The sequence below is a fragment of the Leucopleurus acutus genome, assembly GCF_964270905.1.
Source record: "Leucopleurus acutus genome assembly, chromosome: 8".
Classification (NCBI taxonomy): domain Eukaryota; kingdom Metazoa; phylum Chordata; class Mammalia; order Artiodactyla; family Delphinidae; genus Leucopleurus; species Leucopleurus acutus.
In genome coordinates, this window is record NC_139151.1 from 43,974,840 (window position 1) to 43,994,091 (window position 19,252).

Here is a 19,252-nt window from a genome sequence, read left to right on the forward strand (position 1 = left end):
AGTTCCTGCACAACATGGCAATAGCTCTGTCCCCTGGGGATAGCTTGCAGTACTGTATCCTTGTAAGGCAATATAAACAGTTAGGACCTAGTCCCCTTTTACAGAGCTCCTATAAAATAATAGTGATAAATATAATAATCAATGTTTGTATAGCATTCTATCATGGTACAAAAGAGTTCAGAAAAGGATCTGATTATGGGTTTTTTTGAACTATAAGCAAAAGCCTGTTTTGTCATCTCAGACAGATTTCTCTTCTCTTTTAATTTATTGTTTTTCATCTTTATTGCGATGTTCGTATTCTTCCAGTTAACATAATGTTTTTCCAGCTTTGTTGAGATATAATTGACATGCAACATTGTCTAAGTTTAAAGTGTACGTCATGTTGATTTTATCCATTTATATGTGGGGAAATAATTATCATCCGAGCTTTAGCTAACACCTCTATCACCTCACATAGCTACATAGCTACCATTTGTGTGTGTGTGTGTGTGTGTGTGTGTGTGTGTGTGTGTAGAGAACATTTAAGATTTATTCACTAAGCTACTTTCAAGTATATAATACAATATGGTTAACTATAGTCACCATGCTGTGTATTAGATCTCCCCAAACTATCCATCTTATAATTGGAAGTTAGTACCTTTAAACCAACGTCTGCTCATTCTCCCCACCTGCTCAGGCAAGTTTCTTAATCTCTTTTAGCTTCGGTTTCCTCAACTCTGGAGTAAGGGCATTGACATCCACATGTAGAGCTGTTATGAGAATGAAGTGAGATTTTGTACATGAAGTACCCAGGACAGTGACTGATACAGTAAGTACATAGTAAGAGCTGGATCCATTATTTTTGTCTTTTTTTTTTTGGAAGTAGTTAAACTTAAAAAAAATTGTCTTTTATTCTACTGTTCTTCAGTTGCTTCCCTCCTCTCAACTCATGAGAAGAACCAGACCATTGTGCCAGAATCTCCCCACCTCCCATCGATCGAAATTGTGGCTGGAGGATGGTTTCTTAGGGGGGAATTTGAGGAACACCAGCGTGTCCCAGAATTTGACCTGCCTCCAGTGGTGACACCCCTGGGTACTCCCTGTGCTCTTTTTCTTGTCCTCAGGTATCACATGGTCAAGAAGAACAGGGTGTTATTCATAAATAATACACTCCCTAGCCCCAGAAAGATCTGAGGCAGTTTTCAGGTTTAGATCATGCATGAAACGGGAAAGTCGTATGTCAAAGAGATGGCAGGACTATTAGAGCACTTTGTGAATTCTAACTGGGATTTGATACTGATTTATTCGTGTTTTGAACTGGGGGTTGCAGTCATTAATCAGTTCACGAAATTGAGGTAAGTACACTGCATGTAGTAAAGGAAGTATGATTTTTATGAAATTATACATTATATATTATAATTTAATATAATTATATATCATAGCACGTGTTGTAAAATGTATTTCACTAAAATAAAAAAGAGCTTGAAAGCCATGAGATTAGGCTACTAGTGGTTTACTTTTTCTGCCACTTATTAGTTGCTAGAGTTGAGAAAGTTCCTGATTTAACAAACATTTATCCAACACTTACTTTGCGTTGGACATTCTTTCACATGCATGATTTTTTGTTTTTTCCCTAATACTGATATGTTGCAGTGTAGGCTAGGTAGCCTGTGAACATTCCACACTTTAATTACCCTTCACCGGGCCTCTGGTACAAGTTTGAGAGGATTCTTATTACTTAACAGACTCTGATACTAGGTAGTAAAACACACATTTCTAAATAGAGTGAATCTGAGCTTCCCTAGAGCCCCTGAGAATTACGTCAGTTTTAACCATTAACTCCCCTAGACTCTTTATTTTTTTATTATTATTTTTTCCTAAAATAATGGGTTTATGAGATGTAATTCACATACCATAAAATTCACGTTTAAAGTGTACAATTTAGTGATTTATAGTACATTCACAAAGTTGTGCAATCATTACCACTGTCTAATTCTCCAAAGGACTCTTTATTCAGAAGTTTCTTAAAAGCTTTGCATCGGTGTTAGGGATGGGGGGTAGGAAGGGGTAGGTAGAGGGAGGCTTTAGGTAAGGGTTGTGACGGGGGCGTTTGCTTGGGGGTGGGATGAGTTGCTGAGGATGGGCGGGAGAAGGGGGACGCTAGTACACAAAAGACAATTTCCGGCTCAAATTTCCTTACCAAGGCTCTCAGAGAGGAACCTTTGGGGGTGGGGGGAACGACCAGTCCAAAAGGACTAGGTGTGTGTGTGTGTGTGTGTCCAAGGGGGCAGCGAGGGTGTCCACTCTATGTCTGAGTACCAGTCTCCACATCTTGGTGGGTCTTTTGGAGCGGGGCAGGCCGGGCTGAGGCTGCTGGGGGACGCCTCCTAGATCCTAGCCCAGGACATCCTGCACTGCGGCAGCCACAGCAACAGGCTCGCCCCCAGACAAAGGGGCCGGCTCGGCGGGGCGGACTCGCGCAGCCGGGGAGCGCGCGCTCTGCGCAGGGGGTCCTGGCGGCCGGAGGGCGCAGCGCAGACCCCGCGAGGGCCGAATCCGCGGCGCTCGGGAGACCCGGTACCGGGGCGCATACCCCGCCCGGCCTGGCGCGGCGCCGGCGCCGGGCTTCCATTCAGTCTTTGACCCTCCGTCCCCACCCTGCCCCCCCCCCCCCCCCCCCCGCAGGCCGCACGCACCACTGTAACTGCTGCCCCGGCGGCCGCCGCTGCTTGTCGGGCTGGCGGGCGGAGAGCGCGGCGCGGCGGGGCCGGCGGCATGGCCGGCGGCATGGCTGTGTCCTGGAGGAGCTGGCTGGCCAACGAAGGGGTTAAACACCTCTGCCTGGTAGGATGGCGGGCGAGGCTCTCCCGGCGTTTTGTCTCTGGGACAGCGATTTTGATTCATTCTCTGAGCGAGCGCGGGTGGGGAGCTGGAAGTTTTGCCTCTAACGCAAACATTCTCAACTAACAAAAACTTTCTGCCGGGAATACCTGGCGATAATAACCATCCGCTTCCTCCCTTCCTCCAAGTGCTGGGCAAATTTCCTACACTTTTGATGGGAGAGCGGATGTGGAGGAAGGGAGAAGAGATCGCTGTTAGTGAACACAGCTTTTTCCTTAACCATTTAAACATCCCCCCCCCCCCCCGCCTTTTGCTCTTTTTCCAGATTGCTTCTGTTGGTCTTATTTTATACAGCAAAGTCCTATTTTTCATTATCTATTGTTCATACAATTGATATTTTTGAAGTTTAACAACATGCAACGCCCGGGACGTGGTGATGTCGCTCATTTCTTAGTCTCATTTTGTCCTGCAAGGGGATAACTGCGATCTTTAGGAGACCTGTTTGCATCCCAGATGCTTAATCTCAGGTGTGCAGGGGCTGAGTGAGGTCAGATAGGTTTTCCTCTGAGTGGTTTTCAGCTTGCTGGTCAATTGAGAATGCTCTCCAAAGCCTTTCCTATTCTGATGTTTTTTATGACTTTAAAACTCATATTATTTAACATGGATTGCGATAGTTATGGCTTAAGATTTTTATGATATGTTTAGAAAGTGAGTGTGGGAAAGACCATTTAAGGCCTTTAGGAATGTCTACCGTGCACTCACACAGCTGGGTCAATTCCCTGAGAAATACTGAAGAAGCTGAAACCCTCAAGGATCAGATACTTTGTTGGAAAATAAGGCTTGCTAATGTGAAGGCAATTTAAGAATGCCAGACTGAAGAGGCTCAATAAAAGTTTGTTGAATAAAATTGAAAGATAATGAACTTTGGTTCGGAATTGCCCTACATAGAACCCTTTTCCAAACTTCTGAATATCACAGACAAATAAACTTTCAAAAAGCAAAAACTAAATGGAAACCAACACAGACTGTGCAAATTTTACTGCAAGGACAATGTTTTAAATGAAAAACAAACAAACAAAAATACCATAGCTGTGCTCATTAAAGAAAATTTACTTTTAACACAAAAATAACTGTAAGAAATACTGATTACCTTCAGGTTCTATAGAAACTCATTACCTTTCCTCTCCCCTCTCTCTCTCCCCTCTCTGATTATTTTTCATTATTTTATCCTCAGATCTATTCTGTAAGATAGGTAGGCCCATTCTTGCCTTCATCCTAATTTTATACACGAGGAATTTGAAGCACATGGACAGTAACAAATTTGCGCAAGGTCTCAGAGGCATTAAGTAGTAGATTCCCAGAAGCCAATACCCACGCTCCTCCTCTACACCATGGAGCCATCGTTGAACTAGAATTTCCCTGCGTTCTGAGCTGTAAAGCTTTAGACCCCAAATGGAGCCATGGTTGGCAACTCCCCCCAATAATCTGAGGTGTGTAGGAATTTACCAATGTGCTGCTAAGACAGTACACATTCTCAAAGGACGGGCTTGTCTATTATTTATATTATTTGTCTTTTTATTGTGTGGCATTTCCTGAATGCAGCCATTAACAGAATAATTCCTGGATGTTTGCGTTATTTTATTGTTCTTAAAGTTTTAAAAAGAAGTGTCCCAGGAGGCCAAAAAAAATTATCTTAACACCTGCTTGCATGTTTCTGTTTGCACCCTCAAACAGCTTTGAAATGCTAAGGAAATAAGATTGGACTTCTTTCCTAGTCTCACTTCACTTTCTAAACACATCATAAAAATCTTAAGCCGTAACTATTGCATTCCATGTTAAATAATATGAGTTTTAGAGTCATAAAAAACATCAGAACAGGAAAGGCTTTGGAGAGCATCATAACTTCCATTTAATTTGTTAGAGAGGAGATTGAAACCCTTTTCTCAGCCCTTTGAGCTCACCAGCCTCCCCCATCAACCCCTACCCCTGGGCCATTGCACAGCCTGATAGCCTGTATTTATATATTTTTTCATGAGTTTATTTGATTAATGTCTATTTCTCTCATAAAATGTGAACTCCCCAAAGGCAGGTACATTTCTGTTTCTGCTCATTCTTATTTCCCTGGGCTTGAAACATGAGTAGGTTCTCAGTAATTATTTTGAGGGAAAGAAATGAAAGCCCCGAGGAGAATAAATTTCCCAAGTTCTCTTCCAATAATACTTTGTTGCAATGACTAATTGAGGTTGCATTGAAAGTACTGTGTCCAATGAATGTACTTGAGGTGTCCATTCATCAGGTAATGTTTATTTTTAATTTTTTTCTCTCACCCTTCATATGATTTAGCTTATCTGGCTGTCCCTGAATGTCCTGCTTTTCTGGAAAACCTTCCTGCTGTATAACCAAGGGCCAGAGTATCACTACCTCCACCAGATGTTGGGGGTAAGTGGGACTTGGTTGACCTGTGGAATGGCTTTAATGTGGGCAGAGGACGCTACAAAGCTTGGTCAGTGTTTACATTCATTAAAGAAACACCAGGAGGGTTGTTCATTTCAGAAACATTTGTTACTGTCTAAAGTGGTCAAGTTTTCATGATTTATCATTTATACTGGTCCAAGTTAAAAGGACTGACTCTTTTAAGAGCCAAAGATAGTATCTTCTAAAGTGAACTGTTGGGCTAGTAGTATCTGAGAAAAGTGCTACTCCTTGCCAGCTGCAAAGAGTCCTGAGGTCTCCTTCACTTGGAGGACCAACCCATGACAGGATTTTAGTTTTTACTAAATCAAGACTTCAGCCCGCCCATCAACTTACAGAGAATTTCTGCACTGTTTCCTTTTACTGTCAGTTCTCACAAAGTATGTGTCTAAGGCGGTTATTCACTTCTGGGCATTTCTCAGCGGCTTGGCCTAGGTTAACTGCTGCTTGTGGTTCCAGTGCTCTGGTCTAATAGGAGAACGATATAGTGCAAAACTTTGCTCTGATTTATCTCAGGTCGATATTTTTCTTTTCTCCATTCCATGATGTTTCTGTTCTTATTCTTCCTCTCCTTCCCCCTCCTACTTGTCTCCTGAACAAAAGGCAGTGGCACTGAGGACATCTTACTTTGTACAATACAAGGAGACAGCTTTTTCTAAGCAAAAGCAAAAAATATAAAACATATTGAAAAATCTTAGGGCATCTGAAAAAGCAGATTTTGTCATTCCTTTTCACTGGGGAAGAAAATACATTCTAAATAGGAAATGCATTTTTTTTTCATGGTTTAATGACTATTTAAAATTCTGATTAGTTCAGATGAATTTAGTGGAGCCAGCCTTCCGTTTCCTGCTTTACAGTTATAGATCTCATTTATCTTTAAACCTCAGCTCCTATAGTAGTGCTTGGCACATATTAAGATTGCAATAAATTGAGGCTGAATTAATTGATGTATATTTCATTTTATACAGTAAGGTACTATCTTCAATATCTGTTGGTCACACAGTTGATATTTTTAAAGTTTAACAACTTTTTTTTAAAGAATTTTTTTTAGAGCTGTTTAAAGTTCACAGTAAAATTGAGGGGAAGGCACAGAGATTTCCCATATGTTCTCCTATCCCCACACATGCATAACGTCTCCCATTATCAACCTTCCACACCAGAGTGATACATTTGTTACAATTTGATGACCTACATTGACACATCATAATCACCCAACATCTGTATTTTCAACTGATGGATTGATAAACGTAGTCTCAAAGATTAAACTCATTTTATTGCAGATTCCTAAATCTGAACATTTCTTTCTTTTGTCCAACCACCCTGACATCCAGCCATCCAGAAAACTGTCATGAAACCTTTACTTTTCAAATGGGCACATAGAGAGTAACACCTCCCCTTTGCCCTCAGGTTGCTTACAATCTAATGGAAACTCCAACAACTAATTCAATAAACAAGTTAAGAAAAAATTTTCTCTAAGGAACACAGGAAGGTTTACTGGCCTATCATGTTACTTTGTTTCCTAAACATTCCCCCTTAGGTATAAATTAGCAAACATGAGGTTTTTCAGTGGGAGCTATATCTGACCTATTATATAACTTATGAACAACTTGGAGAAAACTCTTGAGAGTTACGATGGTAAAATTTGCCTTTAAAAAATGGTAAATCTTGATCAGGACGTAGTTGTAATAATATAAAATCTAAGCCTAGACAACTTGGAATGTCATAATTGAACTTTGGATTTCAGCTCTGTGACATTGTATAAGCTAAAATGATAACTTATTTAAAAATTAATTATGTTGGAAACCAACAAGTTAATTTTTTATGAGTTTGGATGCTGTGTAACAGCTTCAAATTTATTTTGGTGACAAGTCAGATATGAAGAATACACACACACACACACACATATAACCCAACTAATTAAAAAATATACGTTTCACCTCTCTCTACCTCATCCCACTTCAGTGGTTTTGTTTGAATAATATGACAGGCTAGTGAGGTTCAATGGTGAGGCCTACAGAATAGCTGGCACATAGTAGGGGCTCAATAAATATTAATCAGTTGAATGAAGACAAAAATGATAAAAGGACTCAATGGAAGACTATGAGTAAAAAATGCAAGAGGCAGACTGAAGGAGAGAAAGGTCGTCGTAATTAGTTTTCATGGAAACATAAGAATGATCATAGTTGAGTTGACCCTTAACCCATCAAGTCAGGAGTCAACATTTTATGAAGAGTCATAGTGGAAAGGAATAGCTTTTCTTCTTGGCATCATGGCGAAGGAAGAAAGATGACTTACAAAGTCTCACTTTTCAGTAATCACCTATCTGAATTTTCTAGTCATTAATTTATCTACACCATTTGGAATAGATATCATCTGTACTTTTACTGAAAAAGGAACTCTATCTATAGTCTGACTATTGTTTAATGAAGGAGTATTTAATTTTATTTGTCCTTGGCTTATCTTTTCTAATCTTTTGATGATTGTGGCATTGTTGCATAGTATAAGAATTTGCAGGCATTTTTCAAATTGCAAAGAAATACAGTATAACGATGAGATATAATTAATTTTAAAATAAATATTGCAGGCTCCCATGTTTTACATGTTTAATAACTATATATTATGAACTTAATGCCTTAGAGCAGTTTTTTAGAGCCTACCAAGCACTCACAAGAACATGGTCCCACCATGATAGAACTGTAAGAATCCTGAAAAGGACATAGGTACTCTGATATTATAAGTCCCTTTTAGGTAAATGTTAAGTTCATAAAAATTATGATGGTATTTCTGGAAATGAATTTGATTGCTACCACTTTAAAACACGAATGGAAACAGTACTTCCATTTGTTGAACATTTTGATAATAGCCTTTAGTCTAAGGTTGCTGTTATGCATCTGTAAAATGTAAGGTAATAATAAAGTTGTACTAGTCTTATAGGAATAAAGGGTCCACAGGATATAGCTCATTTGCAGGAAGACGTAGACATTCAGAAGCAGTAAATTCTTTGTAGTGGTCTGAAATCTCTGCTTTCTATTGAAAGATGATTTATTCAACTGTTTATTTATACTGATGATATACTAGTCACTTTACAAATGCTGTGTTTGAGCTAGGAAACTATTCTTCCCATTTGCACCTGGGGAAGTATAGGCTGAGGAATCTGAATGAATGATTTGATCCGGTTCCTTTGGGTGGTCAGTGTGAAAGCTAGGATTTGAATGCAGTGCTCTCTGGCCTTTTGCTTTTCCCTCATACTACACAGATTTTCTAAACCACTTCACTGGCCCATCTCAGATATTTCTGTTACTGGTTAGTATTACTGTTTATCAGTGCTGCCCAATAGATATATAATGTGAGTCATATGTAATTTAAAATTTTCCAGTAGTAATTCAAAAAGTAAGAAGCCAGTGGCATTTAACTTTAACAATATATTTTATTTAAAATAATATATCCAAAGTACTGTAATAGATTGAAGCATTCAACATGTGGTTAGTATTTTTTAAAACTATTACTGAGATAGTTTACATTATTTTTGCCTGTTCTTGAAGTACAGTGTACATTTTACACTTATGTACATCACAATTCAGTCACTAAATTTTCATCAGAAATACTTGACCTGTGTTTAAATTTCATAAAATTTTACAGATGAAAACGTGTATTCACATACCCAAGTTGTTCCAAACATATTTAAAGATTTTCCTATAACACAAATGAATATCAGCTTTTAAATTTGAATTAAGGGACTTACCTGGCAGTCCAGTGATTAAGACTTCGTCTTCCAATACAGGGGGTTCGGGTTCAATCCCTGGTCAGGGAGCTAAGATACCACATGCCTGGCAGCCAAAATACCAAAGCATAAAACAGAAGCAATATTGTAACAAATTCAATAAAGACTTTAAAAATCGTCCATATGAAAAAAATCTTCAAAAAAAATTTAAATTAATGAAATCAATGAACCTAAAAATTCAGCTCTTTTGTGGCCCTAGACACATTTCACATGCTCAATAGCCATGTGTGGTTAGTGGGTGCCATTTTGGACAGTATATGTGTTGGCTGTGGTGGGGGGAGATTTTCCTACCTTCATGGCCAAATACATTTATCGTTTTGCTTTAAGGCAAGCAACTAGTCACCCATCAGCCCAATAAAAAGACATCAGCATATGGGTAGTCCTCTTGTTCCCTCTCTCCTGAACAGGATTTAATATTGGGTAGGAAGTTGTGCACTCTAGTTCTTGGCATATAACTATAAAAATATCTCTGACTTCTCCCTAATCTTCCTAGCTTTCTGGGGTGGGAGCCTTTGAGAATGAAGGTAAAATTCAGAACTGGAGTATCCATTTTTATTACTAGTAGCCTTGGTGACTGTTCTCAGACCAAAATTAAGGGTTAAGGGAAAAGAAGATCTTAAATGATGGAAGATAAAATAATGTTGGGATTTAATATGTCTTAGTAGGAGTTTTCATCAGAATTGTTTTTTCCCAGACTAGGCTGACCCAGGCCTGGAGGCAACATGGTCACGGCTGGTTTATGCCTGAGTTAATGTGCTAATCAGACTGTGCACTTTCTAGGAGATGTTTAATTATGACATGCTGTGAATATTGGAATCTTAAAATTAGCTAAGAGGGAAAAAAAAGTGTTTTGAGGAAAGCCAAAACAAACACCCAAACAAACAAACCAAACAATAACTTTCCTCACCTTCCCATAAGGATGTTTTAAACAAAGGACTCCATTGATTACTTAAGTTGAAATCTGTGTTGATTTATTTATTTTCAAAGAATGGAAAATGTATTTAGTACTTTAATAGCAAATACTAATGTGTTGTGACAGACTCTGAGAAATTCAGTTTCCTAACTTTTTTGAAATGTTGGGGCAGTTTAACTCAGGATACTATCTGTAGTATAGAAGCCTTCATATTCATGTTCACCTATTTCTGAGTTCTATTTCTGACATTTGAACAATTAAAGGATATAATTTAATTGATATAAACATTTTAATTTGCAAAGAGAATGCATTTTATGGTACCAGATTCAATTAGTCTTTGTTTTATATATTTTTCCCCAAAGCTAATATTTGGGGAAGAAAAACCTAGTTTTTCTCATGGTGCCATGATGAGAATTTAATTTTTTTTTTTTGCTTTATCTCATAATTATTATTTTAGATCTGCTACATGGTCATGAGGAGCTTTTCTTTCTTGTTTTTAAACTCTTATTGAGATACCTATGTTGATTGGTATCTCAGTAAGAAGTTGTGAAGAAGAAAGTTGTGAGCATTGAGGTTTTTTTCTAATCTTACAATGATGATCTTTCTTTGGTCAATCATTATGCTTCAAGTAATTTAGAAACATTAACAATTTACCCTCTCAAGAGTCCTAAGACTTGTATCATAATTAACATTTTTCAGAGACAGAAGTCTGATGTCATGTGAGTTTCTTAAGGGTGGAGATTGGAGTCTCTGGACAAACAGACCTAGGATTTTAAGTCACTGTTGGTTTTACAGCTGGTCTAGGCAGCTTTAATTTTGCTGAGAAGGAATATATGCCTCCTGTATGCCTCCTGTCATTTTCAGAAAAGGCTTGATCATTAACTCTTTCCTTCTATTGCACAGAATATTGTGGTTTCAATTCAGAGGATGCTTTTAAATAAGTTGGTTTTGTTTGTTTATTTGTGTTTATTCTTAACATTCTGCTATTGAAAACAATTTACTTCTTGTTTATTGACAGGTGAAGTGAGTTACATTACATGATGCAACCATTATGTACTTAATCCATTTACAATAGAGACTCATATAATTTTACACTTGAAAGAGAGCTTTGTAATCTTTACTTAGATTTCTTCCTCATTTTCCCAAATAGAAAAATGAGGTTGAAGTGATTTGCTCATTATTACTCACTCGATTAGTGGCTTGGTCACTATCCTGGTTCATTGCTCCTCTCAGTCCAATATTCAGCCTGTTATAATGAACAGCTCTATAGATACATGCAAGACACATTAAACGCCATACTCTGTAGACCACTAGTTTTTCATCTTATGTGAAATGATATTTAAAGATGTTGAGCAATTCAAGAAGTTATGAAAAATTATTGATTTACACCCAAGATAACATATATTTCCAGTATTACAGTTGTTTTTGACAAATTGTTAAGGATTATGAAATTTATTTTTATTTAAATTTTTTCTGATTCTATGATGTTTGGCACAATTTTCGCACAATGATTAACCTCTTTGTTATATTCACCTAAATACCCAATGTATAATTCTCTTTTATCAATACCATCCAAAATAGCATAGAATTGGAACTTGGAATTAATTTCTTAGATTTTCAAATCTACTTCCTTCATTTCCTTATTAATAGTATCAATAGCAGATTGCATTCATTGAGGACTAAGTGCCAGGTATTACTCTAAGAGCTTTGCTTGGATTAATTTAATCTTTTCACCCATCCTATGGAGTAGATATTTTTAATTCTTAATTTTCCAGCTAAGAAATTGAATTAAAGAAGCTCTGTAACTTGCTAGTGAGTGACAGAGCCAGATCTCTAGCCCAAACATCCTGATTCTAGAACTTGTACTCTTAACCATTGGGCTCTTCTGCCTCTAGGCAACATTAGTATTACTGTAGGCTGAACCATATGTAATTGTCATTTTGATAGAAGAAAAATAATCCAAGGGATTCCCTGGTGGTGTAGTGGTTGAGAGTCCGCCTGCCGATGCAGGCAACACGGGTTTGTGACCTGGTCCGGGAAGAACCCGCATGCCGCGGAGTGGCTGGGCCCGTGAGCCATGGCCGCTGAGCCTGCGCGTCCGGAGCCTGTGCTCCGCAATGGGAGAGGCCCGCGTACCGCAAAAAAAAAAAAAAAAAAGAAATCCAATATCAGCCATTGATGTGATTCAACCTAATAACAACTATAACCATTTGTAAATCACATATTATGTACCAGACACAGTCATTTCTTTGCTCTTTTATAATCTCATTTAATCCTTACATATTTAATTTAATCCTTATAATAACCCTGGAGGATAAGAATGATCACTTTACAGAACTGAGAAACAGATTCTGAGTGGTTAGGTAACTTCCCCCAGGTCACATAACTAACAACTGGAGAAGCCCAATTTGAGCCCACATTTGTCTCATACTAAGACCACACCCTCAATCACGCTGCTCCTCCAGGGAGGTTCTGAGACACAGAGGGTTAGAGCCTGGAATTTTCTACTCTTATCCAAGGTTCTTATGCATCCCACCACGGTGGCTCTGGGTAAGACTGTTTGTATGTATGTTTGTGTGTTTTTGTATTAATAAGTAAAGATAAGAATATAGTGTATAGATTATTCTTAAACCTGAAGCAGACTTATATACCTCATCCTAACTGATTCCTACTGCATTAATTTGCTCAGGCTTCCATAACAAAGGACCACAGACTGGGTGGCTTTAACAACAGAAATTTATTTCCTCATAATCCTGGAGGCTGTATGCTTTTTCCTAGGGATCACCCAGCCTGAGGGAATGAAGCTTGTAGAACTGCAGAATGTTATAGGCACCTTAGGTATTGTTCTAGTTCATTTATCTCATTCGATAGACAGATTTAGTATTGGGAAATGCCTTCTTTATGGACTCAGTGCAAAGTTGAATGTGGACAGCAGTTCTTCAAACTCTAGTCAGTGTTTCTAGTTCATCATGCTAAGCATTGTGTTGATCATAAAATTGACTTTAAAAATGCCTAGGTAATTCTATGGAGGAAAATCAATCATCCTTAATCCCTTATTGACAATATCATAAGCTTTGGAGCTATATGGATATGAGTTTGAACACTGGCTCAGGCATTTATCTCCCTTTATGATTTTGGCAAATTACTTCTCTGAGACTAAGTTTAAGTCATCTTCCTCTTAGGTTAGTTGTGAAGATTCCCTGAGAAAATGCAAGTGAAATGTTTAGCACTTGGTGCATATGTGCTTAGCAAAAGATAGCATTACTATAAATATTAAGTAATATTATTTAGCATTAATGGTATTAATACTATTAATAGTAAATAGTAATAGAAATTATTTATGCTTATCAATGAAAATATTAAAAGGAATTCAGAGAAATATAAAGATGGAAGGAATTTGCTGGGCAAATGGCAGATGGCATTAAGACAGAGACTTTTCCTTTCCTTTGATTGGCCTCTGGCTGACCCCCAATCCTTGTGGACAAAGGAAGCCTGTCAGTTGCTATTTGTAATTGGCACAAAATTTGTAGCAACTTGGTTATGATTGCTGAGTGGAATTTTATCTTGAGGTAGAACGCATTTTATTCAGAAAAGCTTGTATTAATCTTCATTGAATTTTGGAGTCTTCAGCAGATAAACAGCGTAATAGTGCCTATTTCACAAGATTACTGTGAACCTTAAAGACAATTAAAAGAAGTAACCTCAATAATATCTAGAGCCAACATTCACTGAAATGTTCTCATGGGCCAGACATGATAAATTCTTTATACATTCAGTGTCAGAGTCCTGACTAGTCTACAAGGTAGGTTCTATTACAAAAGAGGCAGCAAAAGCACAGAAATTATAAATAATTTGCTCATGGATTAAAGTACCTTGCACAAAGCCTATGATGTAATGAGTTCCAAAAATGCCAGCTTTCCTCTTTCCTTCCCTTTTCTCTCATCCTTCATATTCATATGCAGCAATTCACTTAACTGTTCTGTACTCCCATTAAAACAGGATGAAATGATCCCACTTATCTCAGAGTGTTGTACTGAGGATTAGGTATGACTTAACAGGCAACTACTTTGAAGAATTGAAAGCATCACAGATGTAAAACATAATGGTTATTATTACATATTGTTTCTGTCTCCTATTCATTCCTGCCAGCTTTTAAGGCTCCAGCCATTGGTACTCTAACAGCTCCTTTGGGAGTCGTAAAGGACAGTTTGGACAAAGAAATGAGATTTCATTTTCATGACAGAAAAGCAACAAGTGGCCCTTAACATCTAATATGCTTTACTCCAGTATTGATTATTGAAGTGGGATCTTAAAGGGCTGTGACATGTTGTAATTAATAATTGCCAAGGCATGAACTAAGAGTGAGACTTTAGTATAAGAGTAAATTACCTAAAGGCAGAGTGAGCCTACCTTACTTCTTAGTATCCGTGTCTTAATGCAGCTTTGTGATGTGATAAATGCCGATGTAATAAATAGTCTTGTGAAATGTAGTTTCTTTCCAGTTCTGGCAATGGGATTAAAGAAAAAGTAGATAAAGAAGAAGATGGTTATTCCATGATTAGTAGAATCTGTTTACATTTTTAGAAGCTGGAAAGTTGAATTTGACAATGACTCCTATCTATGGATAGATGAATCCAACACAGATTTTATAGGGAAAAGTTGCATGCTTTGATGATTTTCATGGATTTGGAAATTGTTAAAGTCTCCAGACACATATCAGGAATCCCAGAGGTCTGACATAGTTTAAGGCAAGAAGAGATGAATGATGTACACAAAGTGAAAGCATCTTATACACCTGAGATTTTTTAAAAAATAGGTACATCAACGCCAAGAAAAATTTAAGAAATGATTTATGGCAAATGCCTTTCTGACTATAGTCATTTTTCCTGTGATAGTGTTATCAAAACAAGCTTCTAAACAAGTTTCTCTCCCCCACCCCCCCGGGCTATACTTTTGGTTCTCTTTGTTGACTTCCATTCCCCCAGTATACCCTCTGTTATGCGCCTTTCAATTAGCATTTTATCCTGAGTGAACTCCCTGTCACCCCACCTCATATAGGAACATGATTTCAAGGATGCCCTAAGAAGAGACAGTTGTGGAGCAAGAAAATAAGAACTGTCTATTGAAAATACTGATGAGATAGGGTGATGAGAGAGTTTTTAGTTCTCACTGATTTTCCTTGGCCAAGTTACTTTTGTTAAGTTACTTTGAGCCTTTGAGCTTTGTTAATTCTCTTGGTTTGAAAAGCACAGGCTCCAAAGCACATTGTAAAGTGCTTAGAGTTATGCAAACATAGGTGAAGATACATTTTTCTTTTTTTCTTTTTCCATAGCTCAGAATATCTAAAGGGAAAACCAAGCAAATATCATCAGTGGTCTATACTAATGGATTCCAACTGGAAAAAAAAATGACTCATATTAAACCACAAGAATGTAGAGCTTCAGTAAGGAAGTTCTTCTCCCATCTGAGAAATGGCATTTGTTGTTGGGCATTCTCTGTATTACGTTTGTTACCTACAATAGAATTTTCTGGGGTTAGAGCCTTAGCTTGGACTATGTAGAACCCATCATTGAACTGTTCAGTTATTTTGATCTTGTTTGTACGTTTTTTAAAACTTAAGAGAGTGATAAATGAGTCAAATGAAAATCTTGGAAAAGTTTAGTTTCCTGGATCATAATGGATCTACAAGGTTTCCTTAACTTTGGTTTGCCTGAAGAAAACTAGTCTTAGACTTGTACTGGTTTTAAAGCTTGAGTGTGTCATGCTTAAAGAAGAAAATATACTTTGTTCAACCCACAAATTTTATATATATGAAATTTAATTTGTTAAAGTCTTGTGTGACATTCATTCTAATTCTTATCAAAACCAAGTGCCTGCTATTGCTTTTTCCTAGCACAGAGCAACTATTAGCTTAAATTTCAAATAAAAAGTAATATCTGTAAAAATTTCAGAGTATCAATGGCAAAAGTATAATGTAGTGAAAAGAACATGGATTTTGTGGACAAATTGACCTAAGTTGAAATCTTGACTTTACCTCTCAATAACTGTATCTTTATTGAAATCTTCAAAACCTAGTTTCCTCAATTTTAAATTGAGAATTATATTATTAGATTGAACTACATGAAAATTTCAATATTGAAACATTTTGACTTACAAAAATGGCAATTTGGCATAGTTTAACCTCGTTTCTCTCTTTTAGGATTATTATTTTTATTATTATTTTGAGGGGAGGATTAAGTAAGATGAAAAAGAAATCAGTGTGAAGACCACAGATTGTGTTACTTCCCTTCTTTCTAATGGCAAGTTATAGTAGACAAATTCATGACAATGCTAGACTCATTTCTTTCAGGAAACACTGTTGAAGTTAAGAATGTTTTGATATTGCAATCTCCTTGTAAATGTTTGCTAATGACTAAAAGTTTCCAGTAACTAAGAGAAGTGTTAAGGCCTAATTTTGTGCAATGTATAAATTCTGAAGTATTTAAAAAGATACTTTGCAAATTATAGTATACATTTTTTCTTCATTATGGTTTCAGAAATATTTAAGCTCACAATTAATTGCTTTTCAATTGGCAGTAGTTTTCAAATTTTAGCTCCAAATTTCTTGGCCTTTTTTAAACTTTCCATCAAGGAAACCAAAGTTTGAAGTTCACATGAAGAGAACAAATTTTATAGGACACTAGCAGTGAATCCTCTCTGTAAAAACAAAGGAGTTAGAAAACTATGTTTCTGATGTTAGGTACAGAGTGTTTAAACATGTACCTCAGTTCACAGCACACTGTCTTCATGGGTCTGTGCAAGGCCCCTGTTTGCTTTCTTCACCATTTGTTTGGCAAATTTTTTTTTTTTTGCGGTACGCGGGCCTCTCACTGCTGTGGCCTCTCCCGTTGCGGAGCATAGGCTCCGGACACGCAGGCTCAGCGGCCATGGCTCACGGGCCTAGCCGCTCCGTGGCATGTGGGATCTTCCCGGACCAGGGCACGAACCCATGTTCCCTCCATCGGCAGGCAGACTCTCAACCACTGTGCCACCAGGGAAGCCCTATTTGGCAAATTTTTTTAATAATGTGAAGACATGTATCATTCTGTATTGAATGCTGATGACACAGAATTAGAAACTTCACTTCTAAGAGATAACCAACTGTATATATAAAATCTATGTCAATTTCTCTATCTATATTTATGCCTGTATATGTAGATAAACATTTATATGCATGTATATTATTAATTCAAAAATATGTCACAGATATTATTATTTCATTTCTATTACACAAGTTTAATTTATCTTATTTTTAATGGCTACATAGTATCCCATAATGTGTATGATAATTTGTTTTATATTTCTCCACTGTTGGCCTTTTTAGTTCTATTCTTTGTATCACAGATGGTACTGCAGTGAGTATCTTAGAAATTTACCCTTGGTTTGCTATTTTCCTTTTTTATGAAAGTCCAAGATGTGATATTTTGGTCTTATTTAATGTTAGTTTTTTAGGGAAAAAAGGTTAAACTTTATTTACATCTTCTCTCTTATACCAATATATCATCTTGTATTTGATTTAATGTATTGTTCTACCAGCAGATGAGCTAGTATGGCCACTGTAAGTTGACCAATTAAACACTGAAGACTTTGTCAGAAGTGTCTAATACTTAAATATGTGTGTATCAGAAAGTTTAAGTAAATGGTCTGTAACAAATGATCTATCCATCCAGTCCATCTTTACTTTACCTACTCTGTTAGGTATTTGGGCCATTTTAATGCATCCGGAGTTCTTACTCTTAGAATTGATAACTTCTTGGAGACAGTGTGTGTGTGTATATATATATATATATATATATATATATCTTTATATTTATACATATATATTTTTTTTCTTCAAAGAAAGACTGGAAGAAAGTGGACTTGATTCAAACTTGGAAGTTATGGTTGAAAGATGCTGAGTTAGCTAACAGTGCTAGTATTTCAAAGACAAAGATAGAACTTAAAGACACTTTTATAGTTTCAATTAAAAATGTTATTAACTAACAGGATTGAGTTCGGCAGTTATAAAATAGATATGTTTAAAAGTAGGTTATGCTTGACAGACGTGTGAGAGAAATCTTAATTTTGAATATCCTATATTCAATATATGAGTTTTAATACATGTCATTATGGATATTCTGATTAAAATTCTAACCAAGTGAATGGGTACTATTGCTATGAGTATTGTTTCCTTCCAAAAATTACTCCATATGCTCAGGTTACTAGTATATCTGTTTTGGCTTCCAAATTTTAGGAGGAATATTGAGAAATTGAAAGTGGTGTGAAGATGAAGAAGAAAGATACAAGAATGATTGTTTCTGATGAAGAGTAGCTTAGAGGTGGCTAAATACTCAGTAACTGTGATCAGATATGCTGGACCTGTGATGTAGGAGAAACAAGGCCTTTCTCAGCTTTTTAGCCAACCAATCTCTGCAAAATACATTTCACTCCTCAGTGCTTTCCCCTGTGCATGGATCATTTCTGTAGGAGGAGGAAAATGTAACAATGACGTGCAATCAAATGCTCTGTAACTCTTGAGGCCCTTGTTGTTGGGCCTTAGAAAGGAGTAGAGGAAAAGAGATAGGTGTGAATATCCACAGGGATGTCATAGATGAATTTTAAAAATTCCATTTTAATAATGTTTGTCAGCTAAAGAGGTCAGATAATTTTTACTTTATATGTTTTTACCTTTTAGAACAATTCCATGAGGGAAAGTAGAGGACATTTTTATTACTGTTCTGTTAAATTTTTCAGTGCTTGGTTTTGGAGACAAGTGACCTTGGTAGAGGTCACAGGTGTTAGCTGTGGTAAGAATTTCATACCTTTTAATCTGGTGACTGTTCAGTAGACAGCATTGCCTTTAGAAACCCATGAACGTGTTCATATGCAGTTCTGACTGCCATTTATGTTGAAGTTTAACTTTTCCAGACAGACACATAGTCTAGAAGTGAATCTCTTCTGCTCTCTGGGCTTTTGGTACAGGAAAGACACGGTAGACAAAATCAGGACAGAACTATACCATGTATCCATCTTGCTTTCATCTCTCTCTGTAATAGCTACATTTCCTTCCAATTCATAATAGATGTCTAAGAAAGACCACATTCCCACTGAAAATGAAAGAAAGTTCATTTCTAGAAAAGGTAGAATGAAGGATGGTGACATATTAAAAGGGAAGATTTGAGTTAAGCATAAGGATATCTGGATAAAGTGTCAGGATGGACACTCGACTTTTGGTGGTCCCTTGAGCT

The 19,252-nt window shown here is 37.1% G+C and overlaps 1 protein-coding gene across 1 annotated transcript in view; it reads left to right on the forward strand.

The window, feature by feature from the left end:
• Nucleotides 1-2,766: 2,766 nt before the first annotated feature.
• The window catches only part of NOX4 (NADPH oxidase 4), a gene marked incomplete at its 5' end in the record, with an annotated part of 146,394 nt that continues 129,908 nt past the window's right edge, over nt 2,767-19,252 (forward strand). The window contains 2 exons of the mRNA XM_082843851.1: nt 2,767-2,823; nt 5,164-5,259. Of these exons, the coding sequence (XP_082699977.1) occupies nt 2,767-2,823; nt 5,164-5,259 (153 nt within the window). The remainder of the gene's footprint in view (nt 2,824-5,163; nt 5,260-19,252) is intronic.